This window comes from Marmota monax, unplaced genomic scaffold, assembly GCF_021218885.2.
Source record: "Marmota monax isolate L192 unplaced genomic scaffold, Marmota_monax_Labrador192_F-V1.1 WCK01_AAM20220418_F8-fsc00072, whole genome shotgun sequence".
Classification (NCBI taxonomy): Eukaryota; Metazoa; Chordata; class Mammalia; order Rodentia; family Sciuridae; genus Marmota; species Marmota monax.
This window is the reverse complement of record NW_026692356.1, coordinates 1,467,932-1,486,877: the sequence shown is the minus strand read 5'-3', so window position 1 is coordinate 1,486,877 and position 18,946 is coordinate 1,467,932. Positions and strand designations below refer to the sequence as shown.

Genomic DNA, 18,946 nt, shown 5'->3' with positions numbered 1-18,946 from the left:
AAATGATTAAAAAAGTGGAAGATCATGAGAATGGGTAAATACACTTTAAAGAAATTTTAATTTCTCAAAAATTCTGTACTTTTCCAGGATGTTTGTAAATGAAAAATAGTCACTTTGCTAATTAGCATTACAAAGATAATTAAAGCTTCAGAGACTTTGCAAAGTAAGATTAAAAAGTCAGTGAGAATGCTCTTCTCTTGAACTCAAATTTTTTCATGTGAGCTTGGTCTTCTTCCAAATGAAACAGTTATCCTAATATGGATAATTAAAAGGGAAAATGGAAACCCATGTTCAGCTTCTACAAAGGTCAATTAGCAATCAATTAATGGAGCTATTGTTTGAGAAACTTGTTTTCTCTTTTATTGGCTATTTGGCTACTATAAAGGAACCCAGCTGAAGGCATGGTCAATACTATTTTTTCTCAGAGTAAACCAGAGTTCAATTCAGTCTGAAGATGGTGGCTCAGGTTCATGTGCTCAGTCAGTGTTCAGTCCATTTATTTTCTCTGATCTATGATGAAGAGATACCCAAGGGGTAATCTGGAGGAAGAGCTCAGATCTACAATTGAGGTGAAACCCCAGAGAAATCTCTCTCTTAAATATTGCAGAGTAGAAAACCCATCAAGAAGAGGCACAACGTTTGCACTCAGGAAATCAGATTATGTAATTATAAGTATATAGAACATGCCTTTTATGGACTTGGAAGGGAAGGGTAAGATAGATCCCTAGATTCATGACAGATATCACTAAAAATCTCCAATGGAAAGGAAGCCTTAGAGCCCTGTGATTTTAACTGGTTGAAGAGTGAAAGCTAGAAGACAAAAAACACTAAAGATCCCAGACAATCTTGGGAAACAGTATGAATGACCTCTTCAACCCTTCAAAGGATGGCTTATGACCAGTGTTTGAGAAACACTGATACAAGAAATTAGTAAGAGTCTTCAGAATGCACATGGACAAAATGCACTGTATATCACCAGTGAATGCTTAGCACCAAGAAGCAAGGTACTGAGACCAACAGCTCAATGGTAGAGCGCTTGCCTTGCATGTGTGAGGCAATGGGTTCAATCCTCAGCACACATAAAAATAAATAAATAAGATGGAAATTGAACTAGGCAACTTATAGTATTTTCAGAGAGATGACACATTTTTGTTAAGGGCCAGATAGTGAATATTTTAGGCTTTCCAGGATGCTGTCTGAATTGTAACTATTCAACTCTATCATTTGAATATGAACTCAGAGACAGAGAAAACATGCAGAAAAACACAGAGAAAAAGCAAGTGTGGTTGTATTGCAATTAAACTTTAGGAACACTGGCATTTGAATTTCATATCATTTTCACATGTCATGAAACATTCTTTTTCTTTTCATGACTTTTCAATATAGACAGCAATACACAATTTGCTTATCTCTGCTATATTGGAAAATATGACTTAAGAAATAAAGCCCTGGCTTTACTTTTAATGAGGATGAACCTAAGTACAGCTATACTCTAAGCTCCTATGACAGCATTGGCTCAAGATGCCATGCAGTTATAATACTTGTACTGAAGAATTATAAAATATGCTATTTTCATTGAATTTGCAGGATATTTTTTATTTAATTATGAGTACACTGGTAAACAGACTGACCTCAGGAGTATTGTTAGGCATCAATTTTTTCATTTGTAACTGAAGATGATAATTACTGTTATTTATTTTCCTCCTAGGGATTCCTCTAAAATTAATTAATGGTCACACATTTTAATGCTGGAAATGTACTGAGCAAACTTGGAGAGTGAACATTTTCAAATCTGCTTTAAGAAAAAAATAGGGGCATAAAGCAAAATGCCACTTGCAAAATATTTGCAATTCCTTAGAGGATAACCATTTAGTTAATATAATTACCTATATTAATACTTTCTATCTTTCAACTTTCTGTCTTTCCTTCCTCGTAACAGAACTTACTTTCCTTCCTTTCCTCTGTGCTTTCCAACTTGCCCTGGGTCCTCAGCAATCCCTTTATGTGCACTTGGACTTCCCCTTTCCTTCCCACAGTGGCTATACCAAAATTTCAATAGTTTTCTCAAGTCTCTATCACACTTTAACCAAGAACACTCAGTAAATTACCTTGTGCCAAATTCCAGTCAAACAATTTAAGCTAAAATTTCTTTTACTTTGTTGTTTCAACACAAAATTATGAGTATCTGCCCAATCAGCATCATTGCTTCTATAATCACAAATGAAGTACAGATCTTCTGTCCAAAATAAATAGCTCCACCTGTACTCAGAATAATATTCCCTTCTGCTGTTCATGGATCCTTGCTGTTTATTATTCCATGTTTCCCTTATATTTTTCAACCTGCTCTTCTCCTTACCTAACAATTTATTATTATTATTTTCTATCTTTAAAGATAAACAAAACTCCGTGAACCCTCACTCTGTTGTTTGGCCATTAGATCATGCCCTCTAGCTGCTTACCCTAGCAGATAGAGAAAAAGCATATATTTACATTCTTAACCTTTCTATCTCCAATCTGCCTCCAAATTCACTGAAATCAGACTTCTGCTCCTATTAGTGCTCAGAAATGGCTCAGACAAAAGTTTTCAATAACTCCATAATCAAACTAATAGATGCAATGCCATTTGGAATTTACTGTAAATTGTGTATAAGGGCATGGCCTAATTTTTCCATATGAATAGGCAATTGCTTCTGCACTATTAAATGTGATCCAAATAAAAATCTCAATCTAATAGAATTCTAAATTTAACCTGTTTTTTTTTCCAAATATTATATGGAAAAGACTAAAAATATACAAGATATTTTTGAACATCAAGACTATGAGCTACCAAATACTTTAGTCCCAGTAACAACATAATAATTAAAACAGTGTGGTATGGCCACAGCAATGCACTATTTTAGGCCTCGTTCTTCTTGATTGCTCTGCTTCATCTGTTATGTTAACAACTTCCTCTGTTTTGGATCTCTTTCTCCTTCCTTGTCTCAGTAGGGTTGGCTCATACTTTCCATTCCTCCATCTCACTGGCCCTTATTTTTTCTATCTATTCCAAAGATTACTTAAAATGTCCTTTTTATCCAAAAATTCCATCTGGTAAAGCTCAGAATTTTTTGTTTTTAACTACTATCACTGTCTAGTCAACATGCTATTTCTCTGCTTCTTCCCAAATAGGAAAGATTTGGGCACGTGGTTTTTCTACTTTCTCAACCATTATATAAAAATGCATGGCTAAGGTTAACAATAACCTCTATGTTGCCAAATCCACTGCATCTTTTCCACCTTCATTCTATTCTATCACTCAGTAGTAACCAGCACAGTTGACTGTTCTCTGCTTTTAAACACTCTCCTCTCCTAAATTTTGTAATAAGAAAATAATCCGGCTTCCCTGTCATCTCTTTGGCTACTTCTCAAATAAAAATTCAAAGGGTTCTTACATTCTACTTTACTTTAGAACATTGAAGAGTTCACTCTTATGTGTTTCTTCTAGTTTTCTCTTTTCTATATTTCCTCTGTGGATAATCTCATTCCCTATTACAGCTTAAATTCCTGTATTTAAAGTATTCTGACTTGTAATTTGTAGTTCTATCCCCTCCTCCACTGGGCACTGGCTTGTGTATCTAACTGGCATTCCACTTTGATTTCTCATAGGCAGGTTAACCCTCAGGGTTCACAGATAAACTACAGGAGGCTCAGGTAAATGTAAATTTCAGATAAACAATAAATAATGCTTGAGTGTCAGTGCCCCGTGTAATATTTGGCACACATTTATACTAAAACTTTATTCATTGTTTATGTGAAATTTCAATATCACTTAGAATCTGGTATTTCCATTTGTGAAGTTTGTCAAGCTTAGCTAAACTTAAAATGCCTAAAATGGAACTTCTGATTTTTCCTTCTCCCATTCTTCAAACAACTCTCTTCCCTGTTTTCTGTCTTCCTAATTTTACTAAATAATACTATTCTTCACCAAGTTCCCCACACTATAAACCTTGGGGAATCAAACTTGATTTTTCTTTTCTTCCTTACCTCCTACATCAAATTCATCACCAAGTTTTGTGAGTTCTATCTTCAAGTCTACCTCAAATTTAGCCACTCTTCCCTATTCATATTGCTGCCACTGCCTCACCAAGACCTCTCCAAACTATCTCTCCAAACTCACTCCTAGCCAATCCCCACTCTTCATGTCCTCTATCCATGATGGCCTCTGGAATTCTCCAAGCTTCTTCACATTTTGGCACCATCAGAGATGTGGCTCTCCCTTTCTGGAACACTAGTCTCCCACCACTATTATTCTCTCTCCCCAACCTGGTTATCCTTGAGAGCTCAGATTAAATTTTGTCACTCAAAGAAGTCCTTGGAAACAACCACACCTGAATAAATTTCCTCTTGCTCTATTGTTCTCTCCAGTTCTACTGTGCTTTCTCTACTTTCATTATTTTCCTCACAGCACTTACCACTATATACATAAGTGGTAAGATATATATATATATATATATATATATATATATATATACACCAGTATCTTTTTTGAAAATCTGCTAAATAATAATGAACAAATGTTTAATGAACACATTAACTGGTAATTGTGCAAAGTCCTTTGCTTACATAATATTTGATGGACTTAAAAAATTAACATGCTGGGAATTTGTAAAAAAACACCAATTATTTCTCTCTCATAATATTTTTAAAATAGCAGGCAAATTACTATAACTAGTACATTAATTTTTAAATGCTATTTTTAACCTACTTAATAAATAACTGGCTTTATAAATAAACATAAGTAAATGCAAGTGCCTCAAGAGAACCTGGTAATTGAGGTCTGGTAATAATTAAGTATTTTATATCTCTGAAGGCATATACAAATATGTTACAATCACTTTAGATGCTCTTCATAATTCATAATTAGCATTGCTGCCACCAGATGGAGTAGAAGGTTATTTAAATGATGTTTCTTAGGCAGCACACAAAGAAAGAGGTTCCTTCTTGTATTTTTTCTATTCTTCTTCTTATCTTATTTACCCTTATCACCACTCTGACATTCAGATACTTACACACACACACACACAAAAAAAAAAATTATTATATAATTTGTTCCTTGGGTTAAGGGATTAAGAATGCCATTAAATTAAAAAATGTGCAGAACAGAAATAAGCAGAGCCAATGAACTTATAAAGTCATAAGCTGGGAGTGTGGAAGAACTTAATTTATTTATTTTATTAGTGGGTATATTATGAATGAATTAGGACATTTAAGGGTTTTTTAGTTATTAATATATAATTTTTATTTTTTCAACTTAGTTGTATATGACAGCAGAATGCATTTTTATTCATCATACACAAACGGAGTGCAACATTTCAATTCTCTGGTCATACTCAGTATAGATATGCACCAATTGTGCAATCATACATGTATCTAGGATAATGATGTCTGTGGTGAGCCGCTTCTGCCGTTTCTGCAGACTATGGTCGCCATTACAAGATGGCGCTGGCTCCGCTGTGGTCTGTGACAAACAACTCCTTATTTGGGAGAGTTGGCGCATGGTTTTTCACCACCCTATGAGAAAGCTCCACGTGGCAGCTTCGCATTGGGGCTTGAGATGCTTTATTAAGGCTGGGAGGGGCATCCGAGAGAGAGAAGAAGAAATATCAAGGGCCTGAATAAACTGCTGAAAGAAGATTCCTGAGTTGCGTCCTCCTTGCGGGCAAGGGGTCGCGACAAGTGGTGCCGAAACCCGGGAACCAGAACTTTCAGCAGTCAGGGGTGGTGCACCGGTTAGTCCCAGGTAAGTGGGATCCGTGACCAAAGCGGGGTTAGTCCCAATAAGTGGGATCTGCGATCAAAGCGGGGTTAGTCCCAGGTAAGTGGGATCCGCGACCAAAGCGGGGCAGCTCCTCTGTAAAGAAAGAGAGAGCATTACATTTTATTGCAGCTGCACTGTGTACTTTCGCTTTTGTTTTCTGTGTTTCTTTTGTTGTGTCATTTCGCCTTTGTTTTTTGTGCTTCTTTTGTTGTTGTGTCATGGGTGCCGCATCTTCAAGTCCGCTTCTCCTGGCCCTAGATGGCCTGTTACGTTCCAAGGGCCTGAAAGTGAAACATAGTACTTTACAGAGATTTTTACAGAAGATAGATATCGCTGCACCGTGGTTTGCATTTTCGGGCAGCCTTACTGTACCTAGTTGGGATAAATTAGGCAAAGATCTTGACTTTGCTTCTGAGCAGGGCATATTAGAGGGTGGGGTGATACCCCTTTGGAAAATGGTCCGTAGTTGCCTTACAGATGGCAGATGTCAGGAAGCACTTACTAAAGGACAGGAAGTTCTAGAGCAATTACATGAGGAGAAATCGGAGACGGCAGGAAGTGAGGTGCCTCAGGAGGATGGGAGTGTGCGGAGCGTGAAACAGGGGAGGAGACGATTGTCTCCGGCAAGAAGTGAGGTATCTCAGAAGGATGGGAGTGTGCGGAGCGTGAAACAGGGGAGGAGACGATTGTATCCAGATCTCAGTACGCTGTGCACACCCCCATGTGAAAGTGGGTCAGAGGAAGAGGAGGATGAGGAGGAAGAGCTCGGGAGGCTGTCTCGTCAGCTAGAGAGTTTAGCTATAGGAGAAGGGAACAGAAATAAACAGGGGCTCAAGAAAAGCGATCCCCCGGATCCACCGCCGTATGGTGGGGGTGTTTCGGGGAGAGCTTTCCATGCCCAAACATGGAGGGCTGTTAACGCTGAGATGGGTCTTGCTTATCCAGTTTTTCAGGATGACAATAGGGGAAGATTCCATGAACCCTTAGATTTTAAAATTGTGAAGACCCTGGCGGAGTCTGTGCGCACTTATGGGATAGATACCGCTTTCACTCTCACTCAGGTGGAGGGACTTACTAGATTTTGCATGACTCCCTCAGATTGGGCTAGTCTAGTCCGCGCTTGTGTTTCCCCAGGGAAATATTAGGAGTCCAAAGTTGGCTGTTTAATGTTTCTGGCAGTACCCAAGACTCGGAGCGAGGTAGGAGGCTTAAAATTTCTGCAAATAATTCACAATTATCTAATGCTACATTACCCTCCGCAGCAGTCTGTCTCCAATCTCCGTTCCTGTTTCTTTTGGCTAATGATACATCACAGGGGATGCTTAATTGTTCTAATATTACCTGTTATTTGTCTGAGTGTTGGAATGGCTCCTGGACTATGGCAATGGTTATGAAAATTCCAACCTTTGTCCCGATCCCGGTTACTGCAGATCCAGAGTCTTTTCCTATTGTTGAACTGATTAGAGCCCGTAGAGATTTTGGAATTACGGAAGCTATAGTGACAGCTGTGGCAGTGTCTGCTGCTGCAGTGGTTACGGCCGGAGTGGCCATGGCCAGTCAAGTACAAACTGCTGCCACCATTAATCAAGTTGTTCAACAAACTTCCACCATACTTGAATCCCAAAATACAATTAATCAACATATTTTGTCAGGGATTTTAGCTGCCAACCAAAGAATAGATTTACTCCAAGCTCAGGTAGAAGAATTGGCTGACTTGGTGCTTTTGGGTTGTGTTGACCAACGTGCACATTTATGCATAACCTCTGTCAGATTTAATGATTCCAGGAATGCCTCCCGCATCATTGGCGAATATTTGGCCGGAAATTGGTCCATGGCAGCGGAAGACATGATCCAGTCTCAACTAACCCAGATAGCTGTCTTGAACAGTACCCGTGTCGATCCCGTGACTTTGGGTCAATTCACCGATTGGATATCTTCTGCTTTTTCCTTGTTCAAGGAATGGGTGGGGGTAGGCATTTTTGGTGCAATGTGTTGCTTCGGTATGTTCCTCTGTTTGTGGTTTCTCTGTCGCCTTAAGGCCCGCAGTGCTCACGATAAGGCTATGATCATACAAGCTCTTGCAGCTTTAGAAAATGGCAACTCACCTCAAGTCTGGCTTGCGCATCTTAAACAGTAAACCTTTGACATGGTCGTTACACCCCAAGTTATTATAACATTGCACTGGGATCGACATGACTTTCCTTGTTATTCTCTTAGTGTTGGAAAGCCCTTGCACTCTGCCGGTCTTACTGCCATTGCACGCAGATGGGTTTCCACACTAGTGCTTTTCTATCGCCTTAAAGTCCGTGCCTTTCTTTCAGGGTGCTGTCAACTTGTTTGTCGTTATAAACAGCCACAGTTCAGCCTCAGCTATCCCCCTTCATCCACCATCGTCACGATACAGGATGCGAGGCAAGGCACTGCACTTGAGTGATCCTTGACGTGGACCTCAAGGAGAGCATGTCCTATTGCATGCGGGTTAGACGCGTCCACGCCCCGCCCCACGAAAAAAGGCGTTGGCTGATATGGCCTCAGATCTGGGGAAGGGCCCTCCTTAGGACTGAGCCATACTATGCAGCCACTTCTGCACAGTGGGATAGGACCTCTACTCTCGCCTGTATTGTTTTAAGAAAACAGAAAGGGGGAACTGTGGTGAGCCGCTTCTGCCGTTTCTGCAGACTATGGTCGCCATTACAAGATGGCGCTGGCTCCGCTGTGGTCTGTGACAAACAACTCCTTATTTGGGAGAGTTGGCGCATGGTTTTTCACCACCCTATGAGAAAGCTCCACGTGGCAGCTTCGCATTGGGGCTTGAGATGCTTTATTAAGGCTGGGAGGGGCATCCGAGAGAGAGAAGAAGAAATATCAAGGGCCTGAATAAACTGCTGAAAGAAGATTCCTGAGTTGCGTCTTCCTTGCGGGCAAGGGGTCGCGACAGATGTCCATCTCATTTAAGTTTTGATGAGGCAGAATATAGAGAAAGAAGGAATCATGCCCATCTACAGTTTACATTACTGTAATTGGGCAGGGTTGGCTGGGTCTATATGCTTTAAAATTTAAGATCAAATGGCACTGTAACATATGAGAACATAGTACAGTACAGTAGCTAAAAGATATAATATAAGTTGTAAAGTCAAACAGATTTGAGTGCCAATTATAACTTCCCCAAGTAACACTGACCAGTTTATTAAGATAATTTGCTTTGATTTATCCAAATGTAAAATGAGGATAATACCCAACTTAAATGGTGGCCATAAGAATTCCATAACTTCAAAGTCATTCAATATCACATGATACTATTTCATTTTGATCATAGCCTGATATATTCTTCTTTATTGCCTGTCATCACTAGCCCCACATTGGAATAGAAACTCCTTAAGGGTCCAGCCCTTGTTTATCCTGTTCATTTTTGTATTCCAAATATAGGTAATTCTTCTAAGCACTTAGTAGATGCTCAGAAGATGATGAATGGGAGGAAGATATGAAGGAAGGTAGGTGCCACAGTCTGACTGGGCACAAATCACGAGCCACTCCAGCAGGAACAAACTTTATTTCCAAACTCCACCAGCACACTCCACACGCTCCCTGGTAACTCTCCCGAACGCCACCCACGCAGCCCCCAGGAACACCACACACCAACTGGAACTCCCTCCACTGGGCTGCGTGCATTCACTCAGAACCCCGAGAGAACTCAACGGGAACTCCAAAGTAGCGGGCGCCCAAGGCGGACAGTAAAGGTCTAATATACAATTGAATACACAGCCTGTTTCAATCCAGCATCATCGAGTCACAGCAATTATAGACAGCTTAACTTAATATCATCATCTTAATGGCTCGCCTCTCAACCATTAGTTCTGGCAAAATGCCAGGGGCCATTCCGACTTGGCTGTGGCTCTCAGAAGATAGGCAGAAAGAGATGGAGGGAAAAGAATAAGAAAAGAGAAGGGTAAAAACTAGAAAGTGTCATACACAATACGTAGAAAGTTAAATTTCAATAAGTGGTGGAAATGTTTTAGTGAAGCGGATGATTTAGTACTACTTTAAAACCATTTCACCCATCACTTAGTATTTTACAAGATCACATTTATGAGCTATATATTTAAATATATGAATGACCTAACACAGTTTTGAAGATGCAATTGTTCTCAGTTTGTACTATCAATAGTGCTACAATGAACATGTATGCATATATGTATATATTTGTAAAATTTTCTGCATATATATAATTTCTTCAGTGCAGACATCTGGTATTTTAGTAAAACTACTATGAATTTTTAAACTTTATTACTCATATGCCAAATTTCATCCAACCATTCTACCAATTTAAACAACCATCAACAATGGATGGTAGTCTAGTTCCTAAGAACTTTATAAACATAGAAAATTATTTTTATAAAAATATATGTCATTTCTTAAATTTGGAATTCTTAATTATGCATGGAAATACAGAATTTTTATATTTCTTTTTTTATAATTTTCTCATTAATAATTTTACACATTTTATTGGGTATTTTTTTATATATAATTGATTCCTAAGAGGAGTTTTGTTGTTGTTGTTTTAGTTTGTTTTTAGATAAAGGATGATAATCCTTTACTATTACATGTCTCAAACAATTTATCTATCCAATTTGCCTTTTAATTTTTTAAAGGTATAATTCTAAAGTTTACCATTTATAATTCAAATGCCCAGTGACCACAGAAAGCAGACATTCCTGATCACTAAAAAAGTAGTTTAAAGGAAAGTTAACCTACAAATGAGCTAAATAATTTCTGCAACTCTGAAATGCAGCTGAAGATCTAAGCTCTATTTTAAACTCTTAAAAATTTTTTCTTGTTGACTAAATACATCAAGGAGTACATATTGTAAGGGAGGATTAGAAACCATTTTTTTTTAAGATGAATATGGGCAGTGGCAGTGGTTGTACAACATGGTTGCATTTAATGCCACTGAAGTGTATAAATAAAAATGGTTAAAATGATAAAATTTAGATATTATACCATAATTAAGAAGTGATCTATCTATCTATATTTTATAAAAATAGGCATTAGGGCATCATAATTAGCCTAGTAGAATTTCATTTAAAAGTCAGTTAAAACATCTTATTTCTAACCCCCAAATTGTCATTGTTATTAACTCTCTTGTCAATTTCTAATTTAAAAAAAGAACTATTACATAAATATCACTGAAGATGTAGCTTAATGGTAGAACACACCTGAATTCAATTCCTTAAACCACCCCCCTAAAAAAAAATTTTGCTATACTTCTGTATATTACTAGAAGAGGAATTGCCGAGTCATATCATAATACAACTTTTTGAGGGACTGCCAAAACTATTTTCCAAATGGCTGTACTATTTCACATTTCCAATGGCAATGAATGAAAGTTTTAGTTTCTCCATATCCTCAACACTTGTTACCAGGATTTTTGTATTGTTTTGAAAGGGTAAAGTTTCTAAGCTGCAAAGCCTGAGTTAAAATGTAAAGGACCAGGCATTGTAAACCTGCTTCTAAACTGCAAAGCATGGGTTAAATTCCTGAGGCAGTTAAGACAATGCTCTACTGGCCATTTAGTTGATTTATAGCCTAGGACTCTGTGTAGCTTGTCACGTAAGCATTCAAGACCCTGTGCAGCTTGTCATGTAGGTATTCAAGGCCCAAACCAATCAGTTTGAATGTAACCCCCTCCTTAGGAATGACCTATCACTCCAGCCTGACCTGTTCCCGCCAATGAATGAACTAGTCATGTTTAGGAGTTGTTTGATTTTCCCGCGGTGTATGATGATTTGTTAAAGGAGACTGTGAGGTATGTAAAGTCCCCGCCCTCCCCAAGAAGTGTACTTAAGCAGTGCTCAGCCCCTGCTCTGGGCTCTGGGCTGCTCTCCTTTCTCGAGTGGGCATGGAGCCCCAACATGCTGGAATCTCAATAAACCCCTTTTGCTGTTGTATGAGTCGTGGTCCCTTGGTGGTCTCTTCCTCCAACGTTCGCCGGACCCTTACAATTTATTTTGTGCTATGCCAGCTGGTATTATGGGCTTGATTTGCATATTATTAATGACTAATGCTGAACATCTTTTCATATGTACACTTACTTGTATTTTCTTAGAAGCAATATCTATTCATATTCTTTGCCCATTTTTAAATTGGTTTTGCCTTTTTATTATTTAGTTATAAACATTTTTTATATATTCTGGATACTATTATAAATATTTTCTGCCATTCTATGGATTACCTTTCTGCTTTCTTAATAGTGTCCTTTGATCCCCAAAGTTTTCAATTTTCATGAAGTTCAGTTTATCTATTTACTCTTTGGTCATTGTGCTTTTGATGTCATATCTAAAAATCACTACCTAGTTCAAGGTTCTGAAGATTTATGCCTATGTTTTCTTGGAAGAAAAGTTTATTAGTTTTGGCTCTTTCATTGAAGTCTATATTCCATTTCTAGTTAATTTTTTATATGGTGTGTTATCCTAATATTAGAGGCATGACAACTAGGCAAAGAGAGGCTAAGCAATTTTCTCAAAGCCTCACAAATGCAAGAGACTGATACAGGATTCCAATCTAAATGATGTGGTGGCAGAGTCTACAAACTGACACACAATTGCTATGTTAATATATTACAACCAGAGCTTTGTTCTTTTGTCAAAATAGATGAGTTAATAAATTAAGCAGTGTTTGTTCTTTTACTTGTGAGTGAGAATGTAGTGGAAAATGCCTAGGGAGATATCAATACTACTCCAAAAAGGGTCCTCAGGTTTCTGCTTTAACCAAAGTAACATTGCAAAGACACATAAAAATTATAAAAGGCAAAACCAAAGTTTACATGCTATAAATCTACAAATTCTATACTAGAAATGTTCTATAGTTTTTACAATTAATCCATTGCTTTCAGTAAATTAAATTACAAGAGAAAATGGCATGAAACATTTCCTTTTCTCAATGTACAAGATCTATGTTCATTGATTTTATTAACTTACTAATAAGTTACTAAACTTACTATATTACATTCTGTGAAACTGTGTCTTTAAAATGTGACCATCTTCAAACTATAATGTCTATCTATTCTTACTAGTTTGTAGAAAATTTGTAGAAATTCTAGAAATTTCACTGAAATGGTTTATAAGGATATCTATTCTAATAATAGCTCTGTTTGGTCAATAACCTGCCATTTCACATGAAGGTTCAGGGATATTCAAATTATTAATAACTTCGGCAATGTTAACATAAACATAGATTAAGACTTGTTTTTTTCCAGAATTTTCTATTACAGGTTTCTTTTTTTAATATTTATTTTTCAGTTTTTGGTGGACACAATATCTTTATTTCATTTTTATGTGGTGCTGAGAATTGAACCCAGTGCCTCACTCACACCAGGAGAGCGCACTACCACTTGAGCCATAACCCTAGCCCCATAGGTTTCTAATATTCAATATAAAATTCTATCTACCTTGTATCACTGATTCATTAATGATTAAAATCAACTAATATTCACAAAGAATTGTGTGTTATACACTATGTAAATGAATTCATTATGTCAGAGACATTTCAGAGCAGTTCATTAAATATATCTGCTCTGCCACCATTTTTTAAAAAAACAATTTCATCTAGAATAGAGTATTTATATATTTCCTAATTCCATTTGCCTACTCTTTCATTATATATACAATTTAATAAGGTTTGTTGCAAAAGAAAAACATATTAGTTAAATGAATAGCAACTTGCCTATTTGCACTTTCTTGCTGACTCAAAACTAGATTTTAATTTGTGCTGCATGCTGCTGTTAATGAAACTGTCTATTTAAAATAACTATTGAAGTCTATAACATTAACATAATGGATACATTCTCCTAGAATCTTAACAGAGCCTTTTTTAAAAAAAGTTAACTTGAGACTTTGTAACAGATACCATTCTTAGAAGGTTGTTTTCTTTTTAAAATTTCTAACTGGAACATTTTATAATTTTGATAAACTCTATAATCTAAACCAATATGTACAACTTTGCCAACATAAAAAAGTCATTTGAGCTCAGAAAAGGCTGAAACTTCAAGCTTAATTTTCTTCCTAATAGCTCCAATTACTTTGTATTATCACCAGAACCACAAATTCTACAATACTGGCTACATATAATCTGTTGGTGACCATTGAGGAAAGCTCTCCAGAAACCTCTACCTTGAATATTTTATTTAATATAATAATAAATAATATTTATTATTTCATTCACCCCTAACTGAGAAGCATACAATGCTTCCACTACTCTGACATCTCAGAACAGGACCAAAGCAAGTCACTTGAATATGTACTTAAAAATTATACTGGCAATTATTTGTATGATTCACGCTTTCCAAGGAATTAATAAAACTAATATTAGAAAGTTGAACAATAACCTTCTATCAAATTTGATTGTCTTAATATAATCAAAGTATAAATACTTTCTAAAATACTAAGATATGTGAGTGTGTATTGTAAAAAATCATTTCAAAACATGTTAAATGATGATCATTTTAATGTTTTGTTTTGAATTGAAATTATTGAACGTAGACTATATATTCTGAAAATAAACACAAAGAAATGAAATTGTTTGTGTATCAAATAAATAAAACAATGTTACTGAAGAATAAGAAAAAAAAAGTAAGTTCTTCCCAGGATCACTATTATCCTATAAACCAAATACAAGGTCATGAATAAATTTTTCAGAGTATAATGTGTTCAAAAATTGTTGAGTCCTTTACTATCTTAAAAAATGACTAAGAGAAATAAAAGAAATACTTAAAAAATAACAAGTCTTCTATATATGAAAAAAACTAACAATACATTGAGTATAAGTAGAACAAGTTCCCGTCAAGAACAAACAGAGACGTAAAGGAGAATGCTTCAATGCAATGAAGCACTAGAGCCACATGCTAAATGTTGGTGCTGGGAGCAGGAGGATGGGATGTCAGTAAAACAAAATATTAAAGTATCATGTTATTAAACATTATTTTTCTTTGGAAGCTAAAGAATATACTTTTCATGCTCTAATTCAATCCTATTATAGAAACATTTTTCTGCTTAGCAGAGAAGTAACTGAGATTGGAAATTCAATTCGCAAAAAAAGAGAAGTAACTTTGTACAAAGAAGGAAGATCATAACCAGGGTACCTGGGTTTACCTTTGCTTTTCGAAAGTGGTAGACCACCATCATGCTGATGAAGTCAAGCAGCATACACAGGGCTTGGAAGGAGATGATGGCAAGTCGCAAATACTTATCCTCCTGGACAAAGCATGGGCTGTCATCAGCACAGTAGGGGCATCCCTCTCTGCAGGGTAAGCAGACATGGGTTTCTTCTGATACATCTTTTGTAATTCCTGAAAAATGATGATCTGGACCCCTTCCTGAAAGTTCCAAATAAAACCATAGTGTTATTTGCACCTCTGAGGTAGGTGAGACAGAGTACAATGTCAAAACACATCTTTGCCTCTTTATTCCCATTACCATTTATTATAGACCTTTTGTCAACTCTCCTGCTGGGAGAGAGACTTACTTTGCTTTTGAACTCAAAATTCTTTTGATCCCTTTGATTTTAAAATAGTCATTCAGAGTGATTGAGAAAAATTAGCAAAAATGGGAACAAAACTCCTTGAGGGCAGAGAACTCTCTACTAAGTCTCTTATATCATCATCTACGACTCACCACATGATGATACTCCCTAAAGCACAAATCATATTCTATACATATTCATGAAAGAATTAACTAGAAGAATGACAAGAAAGTTGATGTATTTTATGTGCCAAATAAATATACTTAGCACTTTTTAAACTTTTTGACCTAGATGGCACAGAATCCAAATGAGGTTTTGATTGCATCTTAATTTGTCAGGGATCTAATCTACCAAGTTCATTAGGTCTAAATTGGATAAAATTGTACTTAAACAACAGTTGTTCAGTGTGCAATTGCCTAATGATGGTTCATCCTTTGGGCAGAGTACAATCCGTACTTAAAAATTATCATGTTATTTCACACTTTCATAGGATATTTCCATGCTATGCACTAAGTGAAGCTTTTGAGCCTCCATTTAATTTTAGATTATTCGTAAGTTACTAAACGTAAGTTAACTCTGAAGGCCACTACCTAAATGTTATCTTTAATTACTGAATTGACTTTAGCACCAACAAATGTCCAACTAATAACATATACTAAAATACTCAACTATTTCCAACTATGAACTCAACATAAAAGATGTTAGTGAATATGTACATAGTCCAGTATACAATACAACTCTGTTTACTTAGGAATTTGAGGAAAATGTTCTTCTGGTTAAGAGTGTTTTGATAACAAAGTTTAACAGAAAGTTTTTATTTCTTTAAAACTTTTTACTTTTTGAGGGGGGCAGATATTAGAGATTGAACCCAGAATGATTAAACACTTAACCACATATCCAACCCCTTTTTACATTTTATTTTGAGACAAGATCTCACTAAGTTGCTTAGGACCTGGTTAAATTGCTAAGGCTGGCTTTGAACTTGTGATACTTCTGCCTCAGACTCCCAAGTCACTGGGATTACAGGCTACCATGCCTGGCCTATTTCTTTAAATTCTTGTTAAAGAAATTTTTCTAAAATATATTTGTCTGTTTTTGATCAGTAAATACAGTTTAAAAAGTATAGTTGAATATTTCTTTGATGATTCAGGATATATTACTATTTAAGGCTCACTACTCTGTTACACAGTGAAAAGTCTAGGATTTTAGTGCCAAGTAGACATGGTTCCCATCCTTAGAGAGCTCTGACATTAAACAACTCACCTGGGCCACTTTGGATCTTAGTTAACTTATTGATGAAATATTAATTACTTTTGAGATTAAGTGAGGTTATTTATGTAAATTGTAATGACTGGCTTTTTAGTCTCTTCTCTAGACAAGGTAGATACAAAGAGGAATTGGGAATTCAGCAATACCTTAAAGAAAGCTATTATTCAGAAAACAAGGAAAGTAGAAGAAAGAAGTAAGGTGTGGAAGGCTGAATGAGTATGCTAAATTTCATTTCAGACAAATTAAATTTGAGGTCCAACTCACAGTCTAGTAGAAATAATTTAAAAAGTGAGAAATAATTCAAGACTGCATTGTAGGAACCAGATCAGTGACACAGAAAGAGCCTACAGAAAGATCCAGGAGTGGATGAGATAATGGTTGGGGAATGTGAAGAGGACGACACTTGAAATAAAAGTATTTACAATGTCAACACAGAAAACTGAGACTTACTGGATAATGTTGGAATGCAATCAAATACGATGAGTGGGAAAAGGCTAGTAGAGAGTTAAGGATCTTATCCTTTGTTGACCTTTAAGATGGTACATTCCAAAGACTGGTAGGGATTGTAATTAAATCTTCAGGGTTTAAAGAGTAAATAAAAGTAATAAGATAGACTATTATTTCAATAAATGCTCAATTGAATGAAAAAAAATAAGAAAAGCTTGTGGTTACTAGGAATAAAGATGGTATAAAAATAGAGTTTGGCTTTTTTTTCCTAACCAAGTGAAATTTGAATACAATGGTAGTCAGCAAAAGAAACCATGACAAAGTTGAGGGCAGATATGGGAAGACTACAAAGAAAGAATGTGAGATATTAAGATTGAATATAATCAAGAGTACAATTGGAGAAATTAACTCAAATACTTATCTCTTTTAAAACTGGAGAGTAGGGGGTTGGGAGAAGATGGCGGCGAGGGGAGTGCATTGCCCCCATGTGCTGCGTCACTGTGTGGGAGAATGACGAGTCAGGACTGCTAAAGACTATCTTGTTAGGAATTTCCAGCAATAGTGGGGTGCTCCGAAACCTGGAGGAAGGATTTCCATTGCACGAAGATCAGCTGCAGGGACTCAAACGCAAGAGATTTGTCGCAAGGAGGGTAACACTGCTTATTCAGCAAATCGCCCCGTGGCTAGAGTCTGCGGCCCGCGCTGGGAAACGAAGAGATAGCGACGCAGGGATACAGTGCTGCAGTTTCTGCCAGCCGTGCAAGCACCGTACTCAGTGCAGAATTCTGGGTTCGAGACGGGGGAAGGAAGCAGTCCAATTCGGTTCTCCACACCGGTCAGATCAGAGGAGACCAGCAGCCACCATCTTGGAGAGCTGACGTCACCATCCCTGTTTTCGACTGACCGCAGCTCATTCAGCCATAGAACAGGTAATTTCAGGCTGCCATTCGCCTGCGGCATGCAGACAGATTACCCAGGCTCAGTGCTAGATAACCCACGGAGACTGCTTCTTGGAGCCTGCTCTTATCGGAGCATACACCGAGCACGGAGCAGCTGAGTTCCGGCTCCTGGAACTGCTCTGGCCCAGGGCTAAGGAGCCCGCGGAAACTGCTTCTCGGTCCGAGTCCTGCTGAGTACTGTGGAGGTAAATACCAACCAAGCCTTCGTGGGCAGAGGCAACAGGACTGAGACGGGGCCTGTCAGGGCCGGTCAGGACTCACCCGTTTCTTTGGTCACCCGGCAAAGGGAACGAAGTGCTGCCATTCGCATAGGATACCAACATGGCAGAGATCTGATGTCATCAGAAAGCGGCAGATGAGAGAACTTCATCAATACCAGCGGCGACAGAAACAGTTGGTCTCCTGGTAGGGAGGGTGAGTCACAGACACCCAAGTCTCTCTCGCTTTGTCTTCGAGCCAGAAGGGAGGAGCCGGGCCGCCGCCTGTGCCCGGAGCAGGCCCAGCGGCTCGCCGGCATGGTGGTCGTGTGACCCCAATTGGAGAGGGGGAGGAGCAGAGCCGCCACCCGCACCCGCAAGGTGGGCAGACCTGCGACCCAGTGGTACATGGGCGTGGTAGGAGGGGCAGGGCAGAGCCGCCGCCCGCGCCTGCAAGGTAAGCAGACCTGCGACAGACTGGCGGGTCAGGCCCAGCGGCCTGCCAGCGTGGTACACGTGTCACCCCAACTGGAGTAGGGGCAGAGCAGAGCCTTCGCCCGTGCCCCGATCAGGCCCCGCTGGTGTGGTGGTCACGTGACCCCAATTGGAGTGGGGGCGGAGCGGAACCGCCACCCGTGCCCGCAGGGTGGGCAGACCTGCGACCAACCTGCAGATCAGGCCCAGTGGTCCGCGGGTGTAGGAGGAGGGGCAGGGCAGAGCCGCCGCCCGCGCCTGCAAGGTAGGCAGACCTGCGACAGACCGGC

The 18,946-nt window shown here is 38.2% G+C and overlaps 1 protein-coding gene across 1 annotated transcript in view; it reads right to left on the bottom strand.

The window, feature by feature from the left end:
* Gpr158 (G protein-coupled receptor 158) overlaps positions 1 to 18,946 on the bottom strand; it is a 435,003-nt gene that overhangs the window by 175,586 nt on the left and 240,471 nt on the right. Inside the window, exon 4 of the mRNA XM_058578605.1 lies at positions 14,941 to 15,164. Within this exon, the coding sequence (XP_058434588.1) occupies positions 14,941 to 15,164 (224 nt within the window). The remainder of the gene's footprint in view (positions 1 to 14,940; positions 15,165 to 18,946) is intronic.